Source organism: Stigmatopora nigra, chromosome 2, assembly GCF_051989575.1.
Source record: "Stigmatopora nigra isolate UIUO_SnigA chromosome 2, RoL_Snig_1.1, whole genome shotgun sequence".
NCBI classification, from domain to species: Eukaryota; Metazoa; Chordata; class Actinopteri; order Syngnathiformes; family Syngnathidae; genus Stigmatopora; species Stigmatopora nigra.
In genome coordinates, this window is record NC_135509.1 from 2,845,786 (window position 1) to 2,869,353 (window position 23,568).

Consider the following 23,568-nt stretch of genomic DNA (forward strand, 5'->3'; position numbering starts at 1 on the left):
TACAATGTTTGTCTTTGCTCTACGTCCTGCCACACATAGGCACAGCAATTATCTTCAAGCATGTTTAATGTAAATAGAAAAAAAATATCCTACTCAGTTACTCACATTGGGGACCCGATCCATTTCACCGCAGCATCAGCGGGTGCAACGGAGAACAACTCAGGCACAGGGAGGGTGCGTGAGAGCGGATGTGACTGGTTTGATGGAGGGCGGGGCATCGTTGAGAGAGAGGAGAGAGAGTGGATGGGTGGGAAAGAAAGAGGCAATGTGGCGGGATTCTGCGTCCGACGGATGCGCATGCGCACAACAAGGGAGCAAGAGATAGAGCGAGGGAGAGTAGGGGAGGGGGCAAGCAGAGGAGGAATAGCCGAGACGCAGTGGGGCCACGGTCCGAGTACGTCGCTGCACCGACCGACCCACTCGCCAGCATCTCTGCAGCTTCTTCCCTTTACCCTCCTCCCGGCCTTTTTTTCTCTTTTCGTTCCTATTGGGGTTTGTTTTTTTTGCTGATTGAAAAGAAGACCGTGCGGCTCCAGCCTGGCAGCATGGAGACCTGGCAGGAAAGCACGCACTAAAAACGTGAGATTTACCGGGTGGAGATAGAGGAAGAGAGCGAGCGAGAGACTACGTGTGTACGTAAGTGGCCATTCTCCATCCTCAACCCCCGCCTCCTTGCATCTCCACTCATGCCCAACGTGTGCTCCCTTCCGCAGTGACAAAAATGAAGAAGTTCAACATCAGGAAGGTGTTGGACGGCTTGAAAGAGGCGTCCTCCTCCTCCCTATCCTCCCCCGCCCCTTCCTCTTCTAACCCGTCGGTTCAAGCGGGTCCGCAGGAGAACCATCTGGTCCAGGAGCATCTCCAGTCCGAGCATTTCCAGCTCTGTAAGGTAAAACAAAAATGTGAGGTGGGGTGGGTAGCTTATCCCTTGGCTATGGTCTTCTGCTGGGTCATGTTAGATTAAAACTGGAGGGTGGTTTTAGACTTAATTATGGAAATGTTCTCCCCACCCCTTTTTTAACAGTTTCTTTGGGGTTTCGTTTGTTTTCAAGAATTACACACTGCATTAAACCCTCCTGGGTTGCGGGTCTTAGGATTGATACCTATGGCACAGGAACTTAAATGCACGTTGCTATTGAATCACTACGTTCTTTCTACATTCACATTTCTGCGTGCACGCGGTTTTGGCATGAACTGTCATATCAAAGGGGATGGGCTACGTTGATCCTCTCTTGCATAATCAGCTTGCTTTGGATTAGTGGAACGCTGGGGAATGGGATCTCGCTGGAACTGTGTGTGGAATGCGTGTTTCCTCTTTCTCCATTCTCTCCATTGGGCACTTTACCCAACGTCATTGATCTGATCTGGGCGGGGAGCGGGGAGTGCTGAAGTGGGTTCTGTTAGGGAAATTACTGGGAGGAAGGTTCCCCCCAATTCCCCCCCTGTTCCCTTTCTCCAGTGTTCACAATAGCAGGCATGTGGATGGGGTTAATAATGCAGCACGCACCCGGCACACTCTGTGCTTTTATTTCTTTCTGTGCCCTGTGGTGTGTGAAGTCGGAAGATGTGGTTGTATACAGTATGCTTCGGCAATGTAAGTTGTGACTGTGACAAATGTATACAGTCAAATGTGGATTCATTGTTTCTACTCCACATACTCCACAATCTCCACTTTTCTGCTGAAAGCAGCACCCAACTGGAACCTCTTAGTCACCGGATCAGTGAAAAGGTGTCTTCCCGATCAGTTGGATTGAAAACTAAGACCCATGGCAGCGCTTTGTGAATAGTTGGCCCACACCTGCGCTAGATCAAGGGTTGCTACCTTGTAGGCGAAGGGATTTTGGAAGCCTGTGGGACTATACTTTGTGGTCCCCAATTTAACCAAAGTCAGTTAGTTGTAGGACAATAGGTCATGTCAACGGAGTCTCAGTCATGTCTTTCTTCCATTTCTGGATGAGAAGATAAATATTCAAGTTTGAAAAACCCAACACTCCCAAGATAAGATGACCATTCCCCTTCTACTCTTCTTCAATGAAGCTCATCAACACAAGCTTTGGCAAACTGAAGGACTGTCCTTATGTGAATGGAGTGCAAGGCCTGTACATTGTGTATACATATACCTGAATGGACAGTTTGATGCAATAGACAGATAAAGGTTTGCACCCCGTGGCTAAAAATATGGGATGTCAGCATTGTATGGCCTTACTGCATATTTGAGGATATTTATTCTGATATATGCCTGCATAACACACATCCAATTTAATGACTACCCCCCTACCAGTGTGAATCGCAACACCTGTCATTGCCTTTTGCGGGTAGATGTACCTAAAGTTGGGGCCGGGAACGCAATTCACACCACAACGACGGCAGGTGTCTGTGCTGCGCTGGGTGCCACTTACATAACATCCTTAACCGTCTGCCACTGAGCAAACAAACACGGGCCTCTGCCAGATGACTGATGTCATAAAGCTACAGTTGCACACCTTCAGTGGAGCAGAGCGGTAAAACAACCCATCCCACCCCCCAAAAAAGTCAGTTAAATCGCTGCCTTTGCTTCAAATTCCCCATATCTTTAGGCAACTATCAGCACATCTATGTGGGAGGCGCCAAGGGAGAGAAAAGCAAAAAACACAGAGAAGTGATAGCAGAGAGGATCTCAGAATAAGGCTGTGATTATAAAAGCATTCTAAATGCAGTGTATTTCTACTGATTGTCTTTGATCGGTACTCCACGATGACAAACTGACTATGTAGGTCACTATATATGACTATTTCAGAATTTTCCACTTTTAGTCCATCTGCTGTGTATGTTTACCCCAGCCAGGTGTGCAATATCATTTCCCAAAGTAACCATACAGCTGGCAAATGCTAATTGAAACTTTGCCATCTGTGCGCAGACAGTCCGTCATGGCTTCCCGTACCAGCCGTCGTCCATGGCGTTCGACCCCGTGCAGAAGATACTGGCCTTTGGCACTCAGAGCGGTGCGCTCAGATTGTATCCTTTTGAGGAGCTTTCAAAATTTGAGGTCCATGCATCCTACCACGAGCTGCTGGCAGGTAAGCAAATGCCCAAAGGGCTTATTTTTTGTTAGCGAGGGCAAGGCTTGCCTACTCCTCAGGTATGTGGAAATATTGTTGCATACATTTGCAAGGGTTTCAATCATATTGGGCCTGAGAAGGACTCCATATAAAATGGTCTGGCAGGTGACAAAATAAATGAATTTCACACTTTTGGTATACAGCATGTATATATCCATAACTGTTCTCAACATTGAATATTTTAAGTGTGAAGAAATAACAAACTGTAATGGTAAGATTTTGTACATTTGAAAGGACAAGCGCATGTGTGTGGGCTTGTGTTGTGTAGGCTTTTAATGTGAAGCAATAGAAGTGATGAGTTAGCGGGGGAAAAAACTATTTGTGAGAAATAAGGAAATGCAAGCATTTAATATAACTACTTGCAGTACAGAGTATGAGTACACATGTAAGGTAGCAGGAAATAAAGTTACTGAAAGTAATGGTGGAAAACAGCAACGACAGCTTGCAAACAAACGTCGCCGCGGGGAGTGGTTCGGCTTCAGAGCCAACTCGCCGCTGTCAGGCTGCTTTTACAGGTCCTCCGTGTGTTCCGTTGCCTGTGCAGCAACACTCTCCAGCTCATTAGCGTGATGGAGAGCCGTCGACTTGGCCGTTGATGGCAACCGCCGTTTTGACTTGGACACGCTCACCTTCGATGTCAAGGTTAGGACAAGCTTTTAATTGCAAAAATGTCAGAGGGCCTCTGAGGCCATCTGAGTGGGCAAAATCAACAAAGACTGAAGTAGAAGGGGCTCCAACGTTCAGTAGTCGTGCATCACCTCAGTTGTTTTCCGGTAAGATGAAGATGAGTCTTCTTGGAAATGGAAGCTAGGGACATATCTGGAGTTGGAGTGATCATTGGCTCAGACAAAAGTCTTATCGCAGTCAAGGTCAAATGAGGGTCCCGTCTCATCTTTGTCTGCTCATCTGATGGCTGCGATAGCGGCGTAGTCAGCAGAAACAAAGCCGTAATGGAGTCTTAGACATCATAGCATGATCCAATGCATTGTCTATGATAAATAGTGCAGTATCTCGAACTGTATTTTGTGTAGGTGTTTATGTTGAGCGCTTTGTTGTGTTTGTGTGGATAACCTGGGTTAAGTCTACATTTAAAATCACAGATACCTGAAGTGGTCGTTTGGAGCTCATCGATTTGGATGTTCTACTTGAAAATTGGCAGTTTAGCCCATGACAAACTGGCTGGTACACGAGTTCCTTTTTTCTCCTGTGTGGTAACTGTGCCTGTGTGTCTGTCGACTTGACTGGACTGCCAGGATATTTGGCAGCACCCCTATCGCCCCCCGTGGAGAGTTGCAGGAAGTGGCAGATCAAGGGCCTCGGGCTGGCACCGTGGCAGAGCACTGAGAATTACAGCAGGAACAGGACATGTGTGTGTATATGTATCCTCAGAGGAGACGGTCTGATCCCCCTGGAGCCATAAAGCCCATCACTTCCCCTAGATGCGATCCCATCCCAGAAGTCTTTGATGGCCGCTCCTCCTGCCTCCAGTGGCAAGCTGAAAGAGAGGACGTTGTCCCATAAGTGTTGGATGAATGAGGGAAAGGCAGGCTATCCCATCCTTGGCTTCAAGAATCGAATAGCCAGGAATAGAATTCCTATTGATCTTTAGGCGCAGTGGTACTCTTAGATTTTTCTGGCTGAAGAGTCAGAATTGTTTTTGTAACGTGTTCAGTTTCTTTTCTTCGTAAGTGCTGTCGTGTGGTAGACTTGGGTTTGGCGTCAATGCTTCCATTTGACGTCCTTGAAGAATTGCTTTTCTAAAAGGCGATATTGTATTTCACAGCATCTATGCGCCCTGAGACTGTCTGGCGTTTTGCCCGACGTCAGCTGAGACGGCAGCCCCTTGTGATTCTGGGTATGGCACTTGGCTGGTGGCGGCTAGCTAATATGGCAGCTACATAACACACATTCGCAGGAAATATTTGTCCGGAGGCAGAGACGTAATACACATTATGTGCATCAATGTGTAAGGTGTGTGTTTGGTTGCATCAAAAGTAAAGTAATCCTAATTTGTACTACGATGGTTTTGCCAGGTGCCTCTGCTCTCTACCGAGTTTGTTTTAGCAGCAACTTGATCAAAGGACTCCCTCATGCTTTTCTCAAGCGCGACCTCTGTTCCGCAGCTTCTCACAAGTGGGAAAACAAATTGTGCTGCATCAGTGCCGCAACAATTTAGCCACCGCTCCTTCAGCGGCTGCGGCGTCTGCTGACAGGGTTGCCCGCCAAAGTCCTTTAACTCCGACAAGCGAGCCAAATGGAATGGCGGTCTGTCTTCTACCAGTGCTGTTCTGCTTCGTGCCTATCAGAGGACGTGGCACGCTTCAGCGAGACATATGATTTCTGAAATGTACTTACTTACTAGGCCTCTAATGGAAAGGTTGAAGAGAGCATTAGCCTTAATCCGAGGGAATGTCGCACGCTCCCTCGTTCATTGGTTTTCACGCATCTCATCGTGATTCCGGATGCCACTTGGCGTTGTCCATCTTTGTCTCTTCATGTTGTAATATTTGGTAAATCTACAATTTATATTGAATTGAAATTGGTGAGATTTGAACCACACAGGGCTTCTCTTACATGATCCACATTGTTGTGTATTCTAGAAATATGTCACTGCTGCCAATGAGATTTCCTTTTAAGCCTGGTCTGACTGTGTAGCCTTCTGTTTCACCAATGAACGGTCTCACATTACGGCAGCTGTTTTTTTTCAACATCAGTCTAACCGTACACGACAGCAAACACAGAATGCGGTTGTGCTCAATCGATAAAAATGCAACCTTTAATTACCCAGGTTGTGCAAACAGACAGTGGTGACAGGTGAGCTTGACGTTCGGAAAGATAATGCCTAAGTAGACTATGGGTATGCTTACTAAGTAATTGCCCCGTGGACAAACTGCAAATGTCACCCTATAGAACAAGGGGGAAAAAGCTTAAATATGTATGCAGGGCTGTACAAGTTTAAAAGAAAATTATGTTTACTTTGTTTTACACCGATTCCCCCAAGGAGTCTAATTTCAAAACCAGCCTGATTCACTTTAATTGGAAAAAATGGAATCCAAATATTCAATTAGCCGAACGGTACGCCCTGTTCTCATATTAAAGTATGATGAAAACTCTTATTATGAGTAACAAGTGTCAACATAAAAGCGAACCCACCCCTCCAGTACTTTTTCCTTATACGAAAAACAAACAAAAATAAAAAGACTTTCAACCAATTACAGCGACACAAAGCACTGAGTCGGAATCATCTTTCACAATTAATCAAAGGTCTTCTCATTTTCTTGATTGACTTATCAATCTGTCCACTAATTGTCTCAACATTCATTCAATCGACACAACTAATTAGCGACAGGCCTCGTTAGCTTGCGTCATTAAAACAGAAATGAGGCATTCTATGCTCATCAATGTTGTTCTTATTGTAGTCTTTCCTCAAGTATTTTGAAGTTTGCGGTAATATTGTTATTGTCTCATTGTATTAGCAAATTCGAAATTTGACCTAAAGGCTTTAGGTCAGAGTTTGAATATTAGCAGAATGCTTAGATTAGTTGCCTGTTCGTCTCCTGTGCTGAATTTCTTGCAGAATATTTTCCTGAACCTGGCGAAATGGTGCACTTTACCTTCTTTTGCTCGGGGCTCACTATTACTTTTCTTCGTGTACCTCTAAACAACTCCAGTTGGAGAATATTAGCGTCCTCCTCTGCAGTCTCTAACAAACCTGGACAGCCGACTTGGCCATGTGTATAATGTTGCTCTCAGCCATTCTGTGGAGCACACATACACAATTGCTTGATATTTGACTTTTCTTTCCCCATTTTTACTCTTAACTCCAACAAATAGCTTCTAGTGCAGACTCAATGTTTGGATAAGAAAACATTCAGCTTAATATAATAAGAATACTCATGTGAATATAGTCAATTATTTTGAGGTAAGTGCAGTTTCACAGTTTTGTGGGAAAATGAGCTGTAAGCTGAAACAGGGTCATCAACCACCGACCTCCCAGTCCAAATGGATTAGACATCTATTGCCATAAATGGTAGCCAGTGAGCTAATTAGGCAAATATGTTCCTATTCACTATGACCTTGTGACTATTCCCCTTTCAGAGCAAAGCATTGCTAGCAGTACTTTTTCTCCTTCTAGCACAAAGTAGGAGTTGAGGGGGCGAATATACCTCTGGCCCACCTTTCACCCTGCTGGTTGTCAGCTTGAATCCTTGGTATTTTATGAAGAAGCGTCCAAGTGGCCTTTTGCTGGCTCGGCTGTGGTCGACGCTGTGTTTCTAGGCCTGAATTGGCACTTTGCGCCGCCCGTCAAACAGAGCGACGCTCGTCTTGACATGCGGCTTCGTCCCTGCTGGTTAAACTCCTGCCACGCGTGCGCACAAGCGTGCACACTCTGCTGCTTGCCCTTAAATCCGCCATCATGCCAAGACCCCCGCAGGGGAGACACTCATGTGTCCCATGACGGCGTGACTCAGCCTTTAATGCCTTGCCACATGGCTGACATACACGTTGCCCTTCCCCCACTGCAGCCTGTTGGTATTTATGTTTGGCCGTGCGTATGCGTACGAGCGTGTTCGCGTCCGGCGGAAGACCGGCCGCCGGGCTGTTTGTGCCTTTCTGTCCGATTCGAGCACAGAGTGGCTGTGATTTGAAGGGGAAGAGGGGGGGATTGAAGGGCTAAAGGTTGTGGGCAGGCAATTCAGGAGTCGTAGAGACATATGGGGGGAGGGTTTTTTATGACAAGGGAGTTATATTTATGTTTGTTCCCAGACAAAGTGTTGCAGTAAATTCATCCTTTTTTGTGACAATGTGAGGCTTTGCCAGAATCGGCGAGGTTCTGCAGTCGTCTGCACATTTTGAATGGCATTGACAGGTTTTTACAGACAAACACAACAGAGGTCAGGGCATCGGGTGCAAAACTGCACCCTTGGTTTGTCATTTGGAAACCAAAGTTTTAGCCTGAAGTTAAGTTTTCGGCACCTAGTGTGGCAAAACCTGTTGGCAAGCTTAGGGGAGGGAAAGAAAGTGTAGGAAGAGTAGGAACATTAGATTAGACTGTTAAGAAGCGTCTGTATATGGAGGGCAGCCAAAGTGATGGCGGCCGTGTGACTCAATGTTGTACGGGGGCGTGGTTTGCAAAAATTTGGAAGTAAATGCGATTGGCTCTCGACCTGGCTTGTCCACAGCAGACGCTGCCAAAATCTTGCTTTTTCTCATGTGACTCATAACATGGAAAGCCTTGCAAGGGATAACCTTGCAAGCATTTGCTGGTTGCTGCTTTGATTTCACTCTGAAACGGCTAATTTGCCCGTTAAGCCACAAGCTCTGGCTATCTCACATCCACCAGCAGATGTGAATGATGAGGACGGTGGCACCGGCCCCCATTAAGCCTCGATCTGCTCCCATTGGCCTGATTTCTCTCGCTGTCCATCTCCTGGACAGCTCTGGCTGTCGTAATAAATTGCCCCTTGCTTTGATTGGCCATCGAGTGATGAGCAAGGGATAAAAAGCTAGCTTCCAGAAGTCTACCTCCTGTGTTAGACTGTTTTCCATCAACACATTGAAATCCGATGCTCCGAGTACATGATACTGCAGCCAAAGGATTACATGTGTTTCAGTTCTAAATCGACATTGTGGAGACACTTGCAGCCACCGTATCATGCTGTGTCCCCTTGCTCTCTCCACGCTAATCAGCGGCCGGTCCCAGTGCTCATTTTTAGAAACTGTTGCTGCAGAGGCATAAAATTTTAATGGCTCAAGCCATTGTAGCAAGTTGCCTTCAGTGTATGTGTGTATTGTAGGTGTCTTTTGGTGTGTTTTCAGGTGGAGCTATTGCTGGCATGCAAAGAAACCTTTGCATTGCGTCAGCATATTGTACGCAAGTGTGTTTCTATTCGTGTTTGGACGATGGTGTTGGTTCAATTTTAGTTGAGGGATGTTTGTCTGATTTTGGGGTACCTTTTGGCAAAAAAGTGTTCATCATCGAAGCTCTAATGACACATTATGGAAGTGATGAAACTCTGCAAAAGATTTGAAAGTCAAACATAGCGGAAAATTGCAAATAAATTGAATGCATCCGTGAGTGCGTCGCATTTGCATGGCTCTCATTTTGTTTGCCGATGACTCAGCGAAACGTGCGCATCTCAGCTCGGGATCTAAAAGTCGACAAAGGATTTTCATCGTTTTTTTCTCTCGCCAATATGAGAACGTTATAGTTGCGAAGCCCCGCCAGGGTAATGGCCGATGAAGTGAACCGAGGAACAAGAGCACAGCATGTTGTCATCCCATGTCGCTAATGTTTAATGCTAGCAGCTCACTCACGAGGAGAAATAGAAATATAAATGGAGCTAAAATGAGGATTCTTCTCAAATAGGCGGTTGTTTAGTGATCATTTTATTTGCCTTGTCAAAGAAAATTGAAAGGCATCCCATGTTTTCAGGCTCACTGTAGTTCTAAATGTTGTTATTGTCGACCTTATGAATTTGTACAAAGAGAAATGTTTGATACTTCATTGAGCGACTCCAATTTTTACAGTAAATACCACCACTGTGTTAAAGGTTAATTTGACACGATCATACATTCACTGTAAAATATTTCCCTGTCAGGCATTTTGAGAGGGTAATACATAAAGCCATCTAAATGCACGCATTGGCTCCTTGTACCCCTTTTAATTATTCATAGTCACTAGGAAATCCAGTCACAAACTTCTTCCTCCTTTGCATTTCTTTCACTTGTAGTCAAGCCCTCTTTTTTCAGTTTCCTATGTCCAAGTACATTTTTTAATGAATAAAATACTGTCTTACTCCCAGTAGAAATGAATTGGACATCCAAAAAGGTTTAAATAGTAGCTCAGCTTTTTATGCTTTTGAATTGTAATCATTAGAATCAAAATTTGAGTTTTTACACATTACTTTTTTTTCAAAAGTCTTCTCCGCAAGGTCAACTCTTCCCCGAATGTCTCGTGCCGTATGAAAATCTCTCCTTGAATACACGCTTAGCTTTAATTTATACTTTCCCGCCCTCCCTCGTCTCGTTCCGTTTCACCTCTCCTGTCACTTTCTTGTACGTCATGACTTTGTTCCGACCATTAGCTATTTTGCTGAGTCAAAATTCCTCATCTTTCATGCTTTTTTTTCTTCTCTTTTCTAAAACCTCTTCCTTCAAAACCTTAATCAGCCACAATCCTTGTGTCATCGCATTCCAGATATTCTCTTCAAAATTGGCTGTCATTTTACTACAACTGAGCAGGCAGTCCTCCATCATCCCTCCAGCGTGGTGGGGGTTACGGTGTTTGGAAATTGAATTAACATGGGCCTTCTTACCATCGCTGGCTCCCGTCCATCAAAATATTTCATTATAAAGCCGTAGGTCGAGTACAAACGGATGTTTTTCCTGTTTATCTGTAGAGGTCAGTGTAAGCCACTTCAATACAGTCTTGAGTAACATTCCATTACTATTTATAAGAGAGGACGAGTAGTGATTCACATTGCAGTTAGGGGGAATGTGAGTCAGGACTGTGGAGAACTCATTTACACCAAATATTTCAGACTAAAAGTCAGATGAAAGGACTTGTTTTAGAAAAAGCTTGGCCTCATTTTGAATAAACTCTTTGGATTGGGGCTCGTTTTGGCTCAAATTTAGCCTGACTGATAACTTTGGGGAATTGTATTGTTTAAAGTTCAATATTTACTTTACTTTAAACAACCCAAACTCATTTATTTATCCCCATTGCCAGCGAATCATTGCTACTAGCCAGAATGGATTGGACGTCTATGGCCCCCGGCAGCCAAAGACTTAATAGCCGCTCCAACATCTCCAAAACAAGCACGTTGGTTCCATTGTTTTCCAAAATGAGTACAGAAGCCAACAAAATGCTGATCGTCCGCGTGCCGCCTAAATTGTTTGTCTGCATGATGAATCCCACGCGTCTGGGGAAATTATTTATACGATCCCCGCGCCGAGCAAATCAGAATTTTGTACGTGGCTGCCTTTCGCCTCATTTACATGCGGCGCGGCTTCGACAACAATCCTCTCTTCTTCTAAAGCACGTGCCACACGGATATTCATCAAAATTCAAAATGGCTCGGATGCTTAATTTGTACACCTTGGCTTATGGGGGGAACGGCCTTCACTGACAGGTCGCGTGGCCCTTTAAGAACATGTCAACTGACAGTCAGGAGGATTGTTGGCCACAGCATTGTTACCCAGCCAGCTAGTTGCCGTCGTCATTGTGCCTGCCCGCTGTTGCTAAGCGACAGCTGCGAGCTTGGTTAAAGCTCGACTTGCAGAATTTTTAACTTTCAATGACATTAGCAGTTAACACTGCATCTTGCAGAGCAAGACACCACGGACAGCTGATTTCAAAATAAAACCTCCAGTGGCAGATTTTTAGAGCAGGTACTCATTGTTTCTTTCAATGCCACACAATGAGGTATTGTCCAAATATAAGAGGTGGATAGAATGAATAGTATTGCACTTTTGTGAACTTCACTTTTCTGCCTTGAATACAGAATGCTATCATACAACCTGTGATTGCTCTGTAAATCATCCATCCTTTCTGTCTATAGTAGAAAACACCTGGGAAATCATCATGTCAGCCATCTTTTGTTGTATAGATTAAGAAACTACAAGGCATTAAGATAGATACAGTTTTTGCTGTTACTTTTGAACTGTAATGGCAAAAAGGGCTGACTTGTATGAAACTGAACACCTTTTTTCGAGTGTGCTATGAAGCCTGCAGGAGTGGATGTTATACTCCCTCGGTGGCCTTTAAATTGGATGTAAACATCTGCGGGCTATCATTGTGTAGCAGCTGGATAGGATGGAAGGGGATCAAGGTCAAGGTGGAGTATGATATCTGTTTTTTTCCATTCATTCCTGGGTGAAATAGTCTTGTAGCCTTGATGTTTGTCTTTCTTTTCTGTACTTCTTTTGCCTGGCTACAGTCTGTGCCCGCAGGCTCAGCATCCCTCTACCCACCCCCACGCTGGCAGGCTGATGCACGAGTGGCTAGCGTTGACGTCACTTGGGCGCCAACGTCATAGCAGCTTCCAGGCTTGCTCCTTCTCCCCATCCCTCTCTCCCTTATTGCTTGGATTCTCTTCACTTACAGCCTTTGCTTCTAGTGCCTCGTAATTCCCCGTCATGGTATCAATTCGGCATATTTACATCTAGTGTCTGACTTTAGTACAAAAGTAAATGATTCCTAGGAATTGAATTGTTAAGGATGGGAAGCTTCAATGGATTTAAACCCAATGGAGTACGCTTTTTTGCCAAAAGTCAAATCTGACAAGACAGAGAAAAAAAAGAGCTTAACACTTTATGTAGAACATGATAGAAAGTAGTACTCAGTCGCAAAGGCCTGGCGGTTTGAGGCTAATAAAGACACAAAATCTTCCCTTTATCTGCTCAAGAGAATTCCATAGACAAGATTTGCAGATGACCCACTTCATTTTTGTTTTCTTCGTCAACCCGCTCGCTTCATTGCCGCCCGCGGTCAGTCCGGCCTGTCCTGGCTTTTTGGCGTGATGACGGGATAGAGAGAGATGAGAAAAAGCTCTTGTCAGCAAGTGTGACACATGCAGCCGGCTCGGTCCCGTGTGGATCCGACGAGAGGCACTCGGTAACGCTTTAAGAATTGCTTGGCGTGTAATCTTGCTCCCATTGTATTTTTAGCTCGCCGCCGACATGCATTCTCTTTTTGCCATTGTTCCGCTTTGATATCACTGGTGCACGCTGGGGCCGCTTTCTATTTTTAATCCCCCTTTTTTTTGCTATTTTTAGTCCCAGCCCAACTCTTGAACATGACAACATTTCATCTTCTCTCAGAACAGAAAATGTGTAAAATGTAAGTGGCAACATTTTGAATGACTTTTCAATGGAATTGTCAGCCATTGACACCATTTACTAAATTCTCCTGATAAGTATGTACTCTCAAATCTGGTGTCTTGTTGAAAAGGTTCTTGCATAATCAAGTCAGTGAAGCTAACCAATTGTCTTTGTGGTGTTGAAATTCTTCCCTGTTCTCTCTCTGGCATTAGTGATTAAACAATAGCATTTGGCATTTGCCGAGTGATTTACAGTGCTAATTATTTCTTGGAGCTTCGTCATCCGTCAGCAAAAAGTCTTTCTCAATCTAACAGACAAATGGTTGACTTGATAGAAAATTGTTACTCTTTGCAATGGAACTGGAGTCTCCAAATGATCTAAAAACTCGTTCTAGGGGACATTTTATCTGTCCTGCAAAACCTCACATAATTGAGCCATATTTTTTGACTTTGCTATTTATTACCTGCACCAGGAATTATTATGGAAATCACTTCATAAATGGCGGTCGTGTCTGTGGCCTGGAAGCAAAGTCTGTTACTACCCAGAGAGGAAAACCTGATTACACTCTTGAGTGCTCTTTGGGCCCTTTTAAAAATGTTAATTAAAACGCCATATCTTGTCCCCCTTTCCCCCCTGAATATCTCAACAATTACAAGAATGTATCTCCATATTTCAGACTTTTTTTCCACCATGTTTTCATCTCTGGGCATAAAAGTCTTTCTTCTTTTCATCCAATTTAGTGGAATACAGGTGTACCTAATATAATGGCCGCCGAAAGTAAAAAGCAGCAGTGTCGGCGATGCTTTAAATATTAATAAGCGGCTGCGGCGGTGGTCTATATAGTTAATGTAGCGCATTACAATCCATACGCGAGCCAATATTTTGGTGTGTAGTTAAAGCACACATCCCAACACACTTGCGCATATACACAATGATGAGCAACTCTGTCATCCACTGGGTGACCCTCCCCCATCCTTCCCCCATCTTTCCCCCATCTTTCCCCAACTATGACAAATGGCCTCTCTTTACCGAATCTAGGGAGTGAATGAATGAATATGATCAGCCAGCTCACCCATGCACCTACAAAGAGCTTCTAATTATCCTCCGTCTGCTCCTCTCTGGATTTTTTCCTGTTTTTTTTTTCCTGTTTTCCCTCAGCAGGAATGTTCACTTTCATTCGGTTGATTGTGTTTATTTCATTACCTTAAAACTCCCCCCTGTGAGCTCTCTCTTTAGTGAACAAGCGTGTTCATGATAGCATTTTAGGAAAGTCAACCCACTGGTGGTGCTTTTATCGTACGAGAGATGTCGGTTTCGGACAGGCAGATATCATGCAGCAGATGTCCTTCAAAAGCCGAGACTCGGGTCTTATGGCTGGCATTTTTTTGTACAGAGAAGATTAAACGCACATGTAGGAATAAGTCACTTTTTTCATAATGTATTGCCACAATTTCCTTGACCATAAATCCTCCAGGTTTGGTCGCCCGGGCGTGGAATGTTACTGCCAACACGAAAGTGGGGCGGCCGTCATCCAGCTACAGTTTCTCATCAATGAGGTAGGACATAGACTCCTTTATTATGTACTATGCCTATGAATGCAATATTTAGAAAACACATGCATGTATGGAAAGGGAAGTCTAGCTATCACAAGAGAAAATTGCAAAGTATTGCACGAAAGATTCTCTATGGGGTTTAAGTCTAGACAGTCATTGTCTGAACTATGCTTATGGGGCCTACTTGTTGACAAAAGAAAAGGTTGTTTTCCATGAGTGAAAAAGTAAAGTTATATTTATGAGAGCTATAAAAAATATGAAGCAGTTGTTCATCAAAAGATCCAAAGTGTTATTAGACAGATTTATCACCAGAAAATAAATCTGTATTTCTAGTGCCGTCAATCACCAAGTGCTGTACATTTTGGAAAATGTTTAAGCAGACTTGTCTGGAATGTAATCATTTGAGCTGGGATATAATTTAATGGCACTTTTCTATTTTCGCGCTTCAGGCCACACAGAACTTTTCGGAGCGGAGAACTTTAGCTTATCACCAAAGTATGCTTTAAGCCTTACCTTAACCAAACTTTTTTGTGTCCACTGACATTTCCTTGCATTCTATAGCTGTTTTTATTTGATTTTTTGGGGGCAATTGTTGTTATGTGGTTTGAATCTCTCCTATCAATTTGATTTGTTGCTGTTCAGTTCTTATTACATCCCTTTCGAAATGTTCTTAGATGGAATAAAATGTTGCCTTCAAGCTTATAGCAAAAATTGTCTTCAATACCTAGTGTCATTTTAAATGACTTTGGGGATGAATTGTGAATGTTCATCCGCGGCAATCGCATTTTCTCCCTTTTGAAAAAGTATTACAAATACAAAAGGTGCTTTTAATGTCACGACGCTCCCGTAATAGTTGTACTTTTTCAGCTTGTGCCCACCATTGGGCACGTAATCAAAATAATTTCCCATCCTAGAGTGTCAATCAAAAGTTTGCATTACATTTCCGGTACTGAGTTTGATTCTGCAGTATTAATAAAAATAAATATCTGCTCCAGTGAACGGTGTTTTCCCAGAGGTCATTTTAAGGGACATTTGATCACAAGAGTGATTGTTAATGGGGTTTTACCCGTGAACTAATTAGGCCTGACAAAGAGCAAGCATCATTAGTGTTTTTGTTCTTCTTTCCTCAACACACACAATGTTGTGAGTGTGACTCAGCAGCCCGAGAGAGCCCCTGGAAATGATTTTTAGTGCCTCCTACTCGTCGCATACTTTTATATACATCATGGCTCTCCAGGAAAGCGCCAAATGACTCATGCTTTGGCAGAAGACGTCATAAAACAAACTGGGCACGTTAACGAGTTAACTTGGTGTTAACTCACTAATGTATCTTCTGCAGTTCATGGTTGAATAATATACAAATATACATCCAGTGACGTACATGACCCAAAATGTGACTTATCGGGTCAATAGGGTTTAGTTTTAAAACACCAAAAATAGTCACTTGTCCCATTAATGATTGCTTTGTAAAAAAATATTTGACTATTAATCATAATTAATCTCTGTGGTGACAGGGGGCGCTGGTGAGTGCTCTGGCTGATGACACGGTGCACCTTTGGAACCTGAGGCAAAAAAGACCGGCTATCCTGCATTCGCTCAAGTTCAGCAGAGAGAGGTGAGATTGTCTTATCTGAAATAGTTTCAAACTAGTTTTAGGTAGTCATTGGTTTTAGGTCATTCAAACAATGTTGCTCAGTCCTTGAAGGGCCCCTCCAGCTCATCACTTAGCAGTAACAGCACATAATCAAATAGCATTAATGCCCATAGCTTATCTTTAGGGTCATTGAGTCAATCTGATATAGCTAGGTTGGTTTCTACCATCCAGAAGAGGGTCCTTGTTTCGCCATTACACCTCATATGTCTGCCAACATAGAATTAACAGGGTTAATGTACTTCACGCAAGGACTTAAACCCTCATTTAAATGCCATGATGTTCTTGACTTTAAGGTTAATTCCTTGTCTGACCAACCTCTTAACTCAATTTCCTTGCCAAGTCTGGCCGTCTTCTCATTCCTTGCCATTTGGCCAATGACTTTGCTCTTTGGCATTACTGCTAATATGAAACCGTACATATTGGCCTACATTCGATCCGCAACACCGACCCCAAGGGATTCCGTCAAACTGTCTCTTACAATCACTGACGCCACGATTACCCATCAGAAGCCATCATCTCACGCGCTAGTATCCGTTCCCCGTAAAAGTCGAGGGATGGGTTAAGCGTCAGAAGCGGTGATCTAACGCAGCGCTGACATGAGGGACAGGTGGCCGCTAGCGACTTTTACGGGGCGCCTGCCGTCTTCGCCGAGGCGCTTGACTGCCTCTGACATTTTAGTAAGCGTCGCCACCACCCCTAGACACGTTTGCGTTGCTGCTCGGCGAGACATGTCTTGCTTTGAGGGACTCCACGAAGACGCCAGAGACATTTGCGTTTGGAAGACGACGGGAAGAAAGTTACAGTTAAAGCACCATTAAAGAACTGAGGACGGCATGCCTTCTGTGTGTGACCGCACCGTGACATCACATCCATATTCGCGTCCTCGTTTAGCGCGGATTTTCTTTTGTCCGTCCGGCCATCCAAATTTGAGTCGGACGAGCGAGCGGGAAGCCCTCCGGCCCGCGAGTCCATTCATGTGGGATCACCGAAACGAGGCGAGAAGGAAAGGGAGGCGGAGCCGAGGCAGACTGGGCCTCCGCCAGACAGCGGTGAGTCAGTCTGTGGGTTGCGCAGTCGGAGATGCGAGCGAGAAGATGGAAGAAATCCTGTCGAGTCACTGCGGCGTAGGATGCTCTCGTCACCTCGTGGCCTCGCGGGGAGCCGCTACAGATGCAGACATCGCCGAAGATGGGGGCTGATATGATGGGAGATAATAAGGAAGGGAAGTTATGGTCAGTGCACATGAAGAACTCCGCTCATTTGGGAAGATGTTTTTGCATCTCACCAAATGTAGGGCTGTAGAGGTAGGTCAAATGATGTTCTGTTTGTGGCCTTCAGAACCCCTACGAAGCCATCAATACCCTCCTCAGAGTTTGCAATCAAGTTTCTAAAACCACACCATGAGTTTATGGGACCACTTTTAAAATCTTGGACAGACTGAAAATCGTCCCTTCAAGAAATGTTTACTCTGTAAACAAGACTCTTCCTTTTCACTCGGATGAGATGTTTGATTTATTTGTGCAGTAAGCCATTTCCTCTGCTGCTTTCATTCTTGGGAGGGCTTTGCATGGGGAGGACACAATCTGTCATCTCATTAGATTCTTCTCAACTGAAAGCCTGCCAGGAGATTTGGGCTCAGTGGGATCTCGGATTAGAAGACTCCTGGGGTCGAGAGATTTGCCACATGAGCTGCTATGTTACTACTACTTTACACTTCGGATTGCTGTCACCAAAAGGGTACCAGGTCTAAAAAGACAGAGAAACATCTACCTAGTTTTGGAGACATTCCTACCTGATATTTGGTTGCTGAGTGAAATTTTCTGACCTCATTGAGTTTGGAGTAACTCCCTGAACTTCCACCTCGCCACATTGATTGCAAGTTCTGTCTGTACAATTGTTCTAAACTACAGCCAAAGATACAAAGACATTTCAATGTAGAGCCAGGACAATGAGCAAGGTCGTACATTACTATTCCTGGGATGATCTGGAGGTGGAAAGGGGGGATGGATGGAAGACAGAAATGATGAAAAAGGAATGAAAAGATGAACAAATGGGCACAGCGCAAGAGTCGGTCAATACCCTTGCATTAAACTCACTTTGACCTAAAGTAGGGTTCAATTTTTTTTTTTTTTCAGTATTCGATTTGATTTGTCAGGAGTGTCTTAACTCCATTTTTGTCTTCTTACTTTCGCAGGATAACCTTCTGCCACCTGCCTTTCCAGAGTAAGTGGCTGTACATCGGCACGGAACGAGGAAACATCCACATTGTCAACGTGGAGTCCTTCATGCTCTCAGGCTACGTCATCATGTGGAACAAAGCCATTGAACTGTGAGTGCCACACGTTTGGCCACCAATTTCCAATTCATTTCCAAACAAGAGAGTCTGTCCTATTTCAGATAGATTGCAATTCTGTTGCTGTTAAATCTTGTGTTACAAAAACCCTAAACCAAAAACAATAGAGGACCCTTTATTCAGGAATACTCCATCCATTCACACGGTAAGGCAATGTCAAATCTTGACTGATCACAAAGAAGCACACGATTCAGCAAAGAGCTTCAAGTCACTGGGAAGTGAAGTCATATTGCCACGTTGCAACAAGCGGCCGTATATCGATTCAACTAAGTGATTCGACGCTTGCTGCGTAATCACTATTTTACCTTTTCAAAAAGGTTATTATTGTTAGCATGACATTTTTTTTTTAGAGATCGAAAGACCGTCCTTCGGTAAGCATCCCAATGTTTCCTACAGCGTATTCAATGGATCTGTCAGCTTGACAGGCTCCATTTTATTTCCCTGCTGTAGAGTCTTAAATTATTCACCGGAGCGTTTTGCTTCACACGTCCCCCCCCACTGTCTCCCTCGCACACTGTGAGGGACGAGCAGAGGAGGGCCGGAACAGGTGTCCGCCAAGATCAGTGTACACCACACGCAGACGTCTGAGCTGCGGGGGAGACGAGACTATGCGAGAAGGGAGACGCGGGGGAACGAGAGGGAGTGTCGGGGAAAGGTAGAGCGAGGTGATAAGCGAGATTTTCCCGTTATAGGAGGATAAGATTGAAAGGGGCGATAAGGGACGGCTGCTGCTCTTGAGGACACGTGTTAACTTTGCTTTCTATTTGAAGAATTGCTTTATAATGGCAGGACGGTGTTCAATTTGCATTGATAATGGCCCGTCTTCATTACGATTACATTAGAATTTAGTCAAGGTTAAAGTTTGTTGGAGGTCGACTGGCAAGCCTTCTCAAAGACATTTATATTACATTGAACATACCAGTTAGTTTTTTCTTGCAACTATTTCATTCCAGTTTCCATTATTGGAAACACTGTATATTGTCATATAAGCCTATTGACATTTATTCATTCACAGTATTTCTCCCAACAGTATACGCAATGTAGTCTTATTCATCATTTACATCCATTATTAATTAGTTAGAGCAGGACAAGGCCATCCAAAGGTCTCAGCTTAGCATTTTTTTAGCTATGTCTCCAGGCAGTGAGTCTCTTGTGTTCAGTACAGTGATCTTAAAAGGTTTGTATGTTTTATGGACTTGAGCTAAAGTGACACTCAGTGGGCACCCAAGTGGGACAAGAGGTTGCCAAAACATTTAAAGTGTAGCATGATTAATATTGGACCTGACTGTATTTGTTAGAATCCATGCTTAAAAAGCCTACTTATTTTATTTAAGCAGAACACGGACACAGTTGCGAAGAGAACATCTGGTGTTGCTGCCGGGCCGGTAACATCAAAAGCCCCCGTGTAACAGCTTGTTTGCGACACGGTCCGTGGATGCCTGGCCTCATTTCACCACTGCGTGGGGTGTTTTTAATGTAAAGCTCACATTTCGAGTAAATCTATGCCTTACAAATGCTTCACAGTTACATCAATTTAGATAAAAGAACAATAGATTGATTTCTAGGGAACACCACAATAACAAAAGCAGTTAAAGGGTCTTCATTGAATTTACCACAAAAGATTTCATTTGTGAAGCCGCACAGGGGGAAATTTGAGGAAGAACATCTTGAAACCAGAAGAATTAAATCATATGACACAGACAATTACAGTTAATAGCTACATATTAATGTCCTAAGGGAAGGTTGGAACAATAGGGGGATCTAGGATAGATCTCTGTGGAACACCATACATTTGTAAAGTTCTATTTTTGTTTCTACATTCACAAATGGCATGAATAGAAGATAATGTAAACATTCATTAAGATCTACACTCTTTTGTAAAAGACTTCATCTGTCAAACCATAACCGATGACAGAGGAATAACATCTTAAGACAAGAGGAAATAAACCATATGGCGTAGGCGGACCAGTCGCCTTCGTAGTGCAGCGAGAGGCTAATTGATTGTTACGGGTGTATGTTTCGCAAAGTGGGTGTTAATTGCCGTGACGCTTGTGCATGTGTGTGTGTGTGTTCGGGCTCTATGCTTGTGAGATTGCTCAAGTGAGATAAGATAAAGAAAGAGAAGAAAAAAAAACATTGAAAAAGCTGCAGCATCACGGCTTCAGTAATAATGAGCCTTTAATCATCCGCCGCTACGGCTCTAAATATAGACACCTCTGAGTGATGCTAGCTTTTCACAGACGTGCGTACATGATTTCTACCTCGTGCTACCTTCTCTCAAGGATTCCAGCGCTGTCGAATGTTGTTGCTAGACCTGGAAAATGATATTCACTCACTTGTAAATGGTGTTTTTCTCCCATTACACTGTCTGGCTCCAACCTGGTTAGCATTATCCCCCCGTGTCAGACTTTTCCGACCTTCCCCTCCAGCATTTGTCCTTGGTCCTTGCTTCCGAAGGGAGATTTTGTCAAGATTGGACAATAAGCCTGTCTCGGCTGGAGGGCAGAGTGCAAAGCCTGGAAGAGTCTTTTTTCTTATTTTATTTTTCACTGATATTCAAATGGCATCGCAATTCACTGGAGGACGGCAGATCTTCACAAGCTGCTATTTCTTTGAACGGCCCGAAAGGCTGACTGACAGCTCTGTCCGTCCTCACCAGCACATTTTCTCCGCTGATTCACAGACACTCACTCGCCCGGCGTTGACCTCGACACCCCTTGCGTCGAGGGACGGCAGACAATTACCAGATGGAGACGTTTGTTGCTCACTTTCTTTTTCTTTTGTGTGTTCCTTCAGGTCCTCCAAGGCGCATCCTGGACCAGTCGTGCACATCAGTGACAACCCTATGGATGAGGGGAAGGTATTGGACACTATTATTAAGCACCTGTCAGAACCACATGTAAATTAAAATGGCGGCAATGAGTTCATTCTTTTCCCCTTGAGAAATAATCCAAAGGGATTTTTATGCTATATGCTTAGCAATGTTTAAAAACTCTTTTAAACAGCGCGATGAGTTGCCCATTTTAACGTGAAACTGTATGTTACATATTCACTGTATTTTGGCATTACACATACACACGTCAGTGAAACCTTGCTTTTTCCTGATGAATCCATTCTATAAAATTAAGCGAGAAGATCCCTTTTTTATTATCCTGTCATTCATCGAAAGGTTGACTCGGTTTTACCGTTTAGCTTCGTTCAAAAGGATAAAAACGAGGATTTTAAGCATTTAATCCCTGGCACAAAGCTTCTCCTTGCTGATTTACCTATTGCATCAGTACGACTTCAATGTGCATCAATCAGACAAAAATGCACACCACGATTCCAATCATGATGTCAGTTTCAACGAAAAAACCCTTTTGGCTTATTCTTCAAAGTCACTGTTTAGTTCCACCTCTAAACTTTGGAGTGTATTTCAAGTCACTTCTAATAAAGATGACAATTCCGGCCCGCATTTTTGTCCCCGTCATGCGAATGTCAAATGCCTCCACCCTTTCCCAGTGTCTTTAATAACTTCTTTCTCTCTCTGTCTGTCATCTCCATCTGTCTCCCGGACGTCTGTTTCCACTCTCAGCTGATAATTGGATATGAGTCCGGGATCGTGGTCCTGTGGGATCTCAAATCAAAGAAGGCCGACTATCGCTACACTTATGATGAGGTAGGCAAACATTTATTTCCCCGCCTCCCTTCCGGTATCTTTTAATGCGGCCTGGAATTGAAATTACCTATTCATGAACAAATAAGCTGAGCGAGAGCGCGCCACGGTTTACTCCGAGAGAGGCTCGCTTTCGGAAAATAAATAAGCGGTTCAATAACTGAGAAAGTGATGAGCGTACAAAAATAAGATGCGTCTCGGAAGGCTACAAACTCGTCACTATTTTTCATAACCAATTCAAAACGGGTTTGAACTATTAACAATGCCACTCCCCCTTTTTTATTTCTCTATCTTTTAGAGCAAGGGTGTCAAAATTTCATGTGGGCCGGACTATTTTAGATAGAATATTTAGATTTTTTTTTAAAATTGGATCAACAGTCTATAAAAAAATAATATTTAGGGCTTTTGATCCAGTTCTTATAATCCAATTTAAAAAACATCTAAATATTATATTTAAAATTGTCCGGCCCACGTGAAATGTATTGAGCGTTGTTTATAAAACCGATTTGGAAAATTCTACCCCCGTACAGGTTTCCAGAAGGCCATTATTGTCTGTTGTCGGTAATTACGCGTAGCTTTTACTTCTCCTCATTAATTTGGTCTGCCGCCTCGTCCGCAACAATAACAAAGGAAAGGTCATTGAGCAATCAGAGCCACGTTGCACAGCGCCGATGCATCCCAGCGATACGCCGCCATCGTCCTGGGCGTCCTTGCGTGGGCAACAAATGGAAGTTTTCAAACAGATAGCGAGCGGCTTGGGAATAACCTCCAGACATTGCGCCAGTGCAGACGGCGCTGGGGAAAAACCGCTCCCTTCCCCGAAGTATTCGCTCGTGCCGCCTCCGGTCTGCCGAGAGTTGTCACGACGGGGGATTCGGGGAACGGAGATGAGCTCCCGCGGGTGGATTCAATAAGACCATGGGAGCAGTGTGCATGTGATATCAGCTTATCTGACAAGGGAGGGCCAAGACAAGTAGAAATGAGGTAGTAAATCCATGGCTTTTTTTTCGGATGTGGCGCCCCATGTTATCGCAGCCACGGAGGAGACCACCAGCATGGGAGATTTAGCATAATCTCATTATCTTCAACAAGTCGCAACATTCTTTGCATGTGGTTGCAATCGTGACCGGACATTTGGTCGCCGGTCAAATGTACTTGGATATTAAACAGTACTTAGATATTAAACAGGACTTAGATATTAAACAGTACTTAGATATTAAACAGTACTTAGATATTAAACAGTACTTAGATATTAAACAGTACTTAGATATTAATCAGGACTTGGTATATTAAGCAGTACTTAGATATTAAACAGGACTTAGATATTAGACAGTACTTAGATATTAAACAGTACTTAGATATTAAACAGTACTTAGATATTAGACAGTACTTGGATATTAGACAGTACTTAGATATTAAACAGTACTTAG

General features: G+C 43.7%; 1 protein-coding gene across 4 annotated transcripts in view; it reads left to right on the plus strand.

The window, feature by feature from the left end:
• Positions 1-315: 315 nt before the first annotated feature.
• stxbp5a (syntaxin binding protein 5a (tomosyn)) overlaps positions 316-23,568 on the plus strand; it is a 37,085-nt gene continuing 13,832 nt past the window's right edge. For all 4 annotated transcript variants that reach the window (XM_077709096.1, XM_077709105.1, XM_077709107.1 and 1 more), the window contains exons 1-8: positions 316-636; positions 714-889; positions 2,897-2,994; positions 14,398-14,479; positions 15,991-16,091; positions 18,325-18,459; positions 21,280-21,343; positions 22,058-22,141. In XM_077709096.1, coding sequence (XP_077565222.1) covers positions 722-889; positions 2,897-2,994; positions 14,398-14,479; positions 15,991-16,091; positions 18,325-18,459; positions 21,280-21,343; positions 22,058-22,141 — 732 coding nt within the window. In that variant the 5' untranslated portion in view covers positions 316-636; positions 714-721. The remainder of the gene's footprint in view (positions 637-713; positions 890-2,896; positions 2,995-14,397; positions 14,480-15,990; positions 16,092-18,324; positions 18,460-21,279; positions 21,344-22,057; positions 22,142-23,568) is intronic.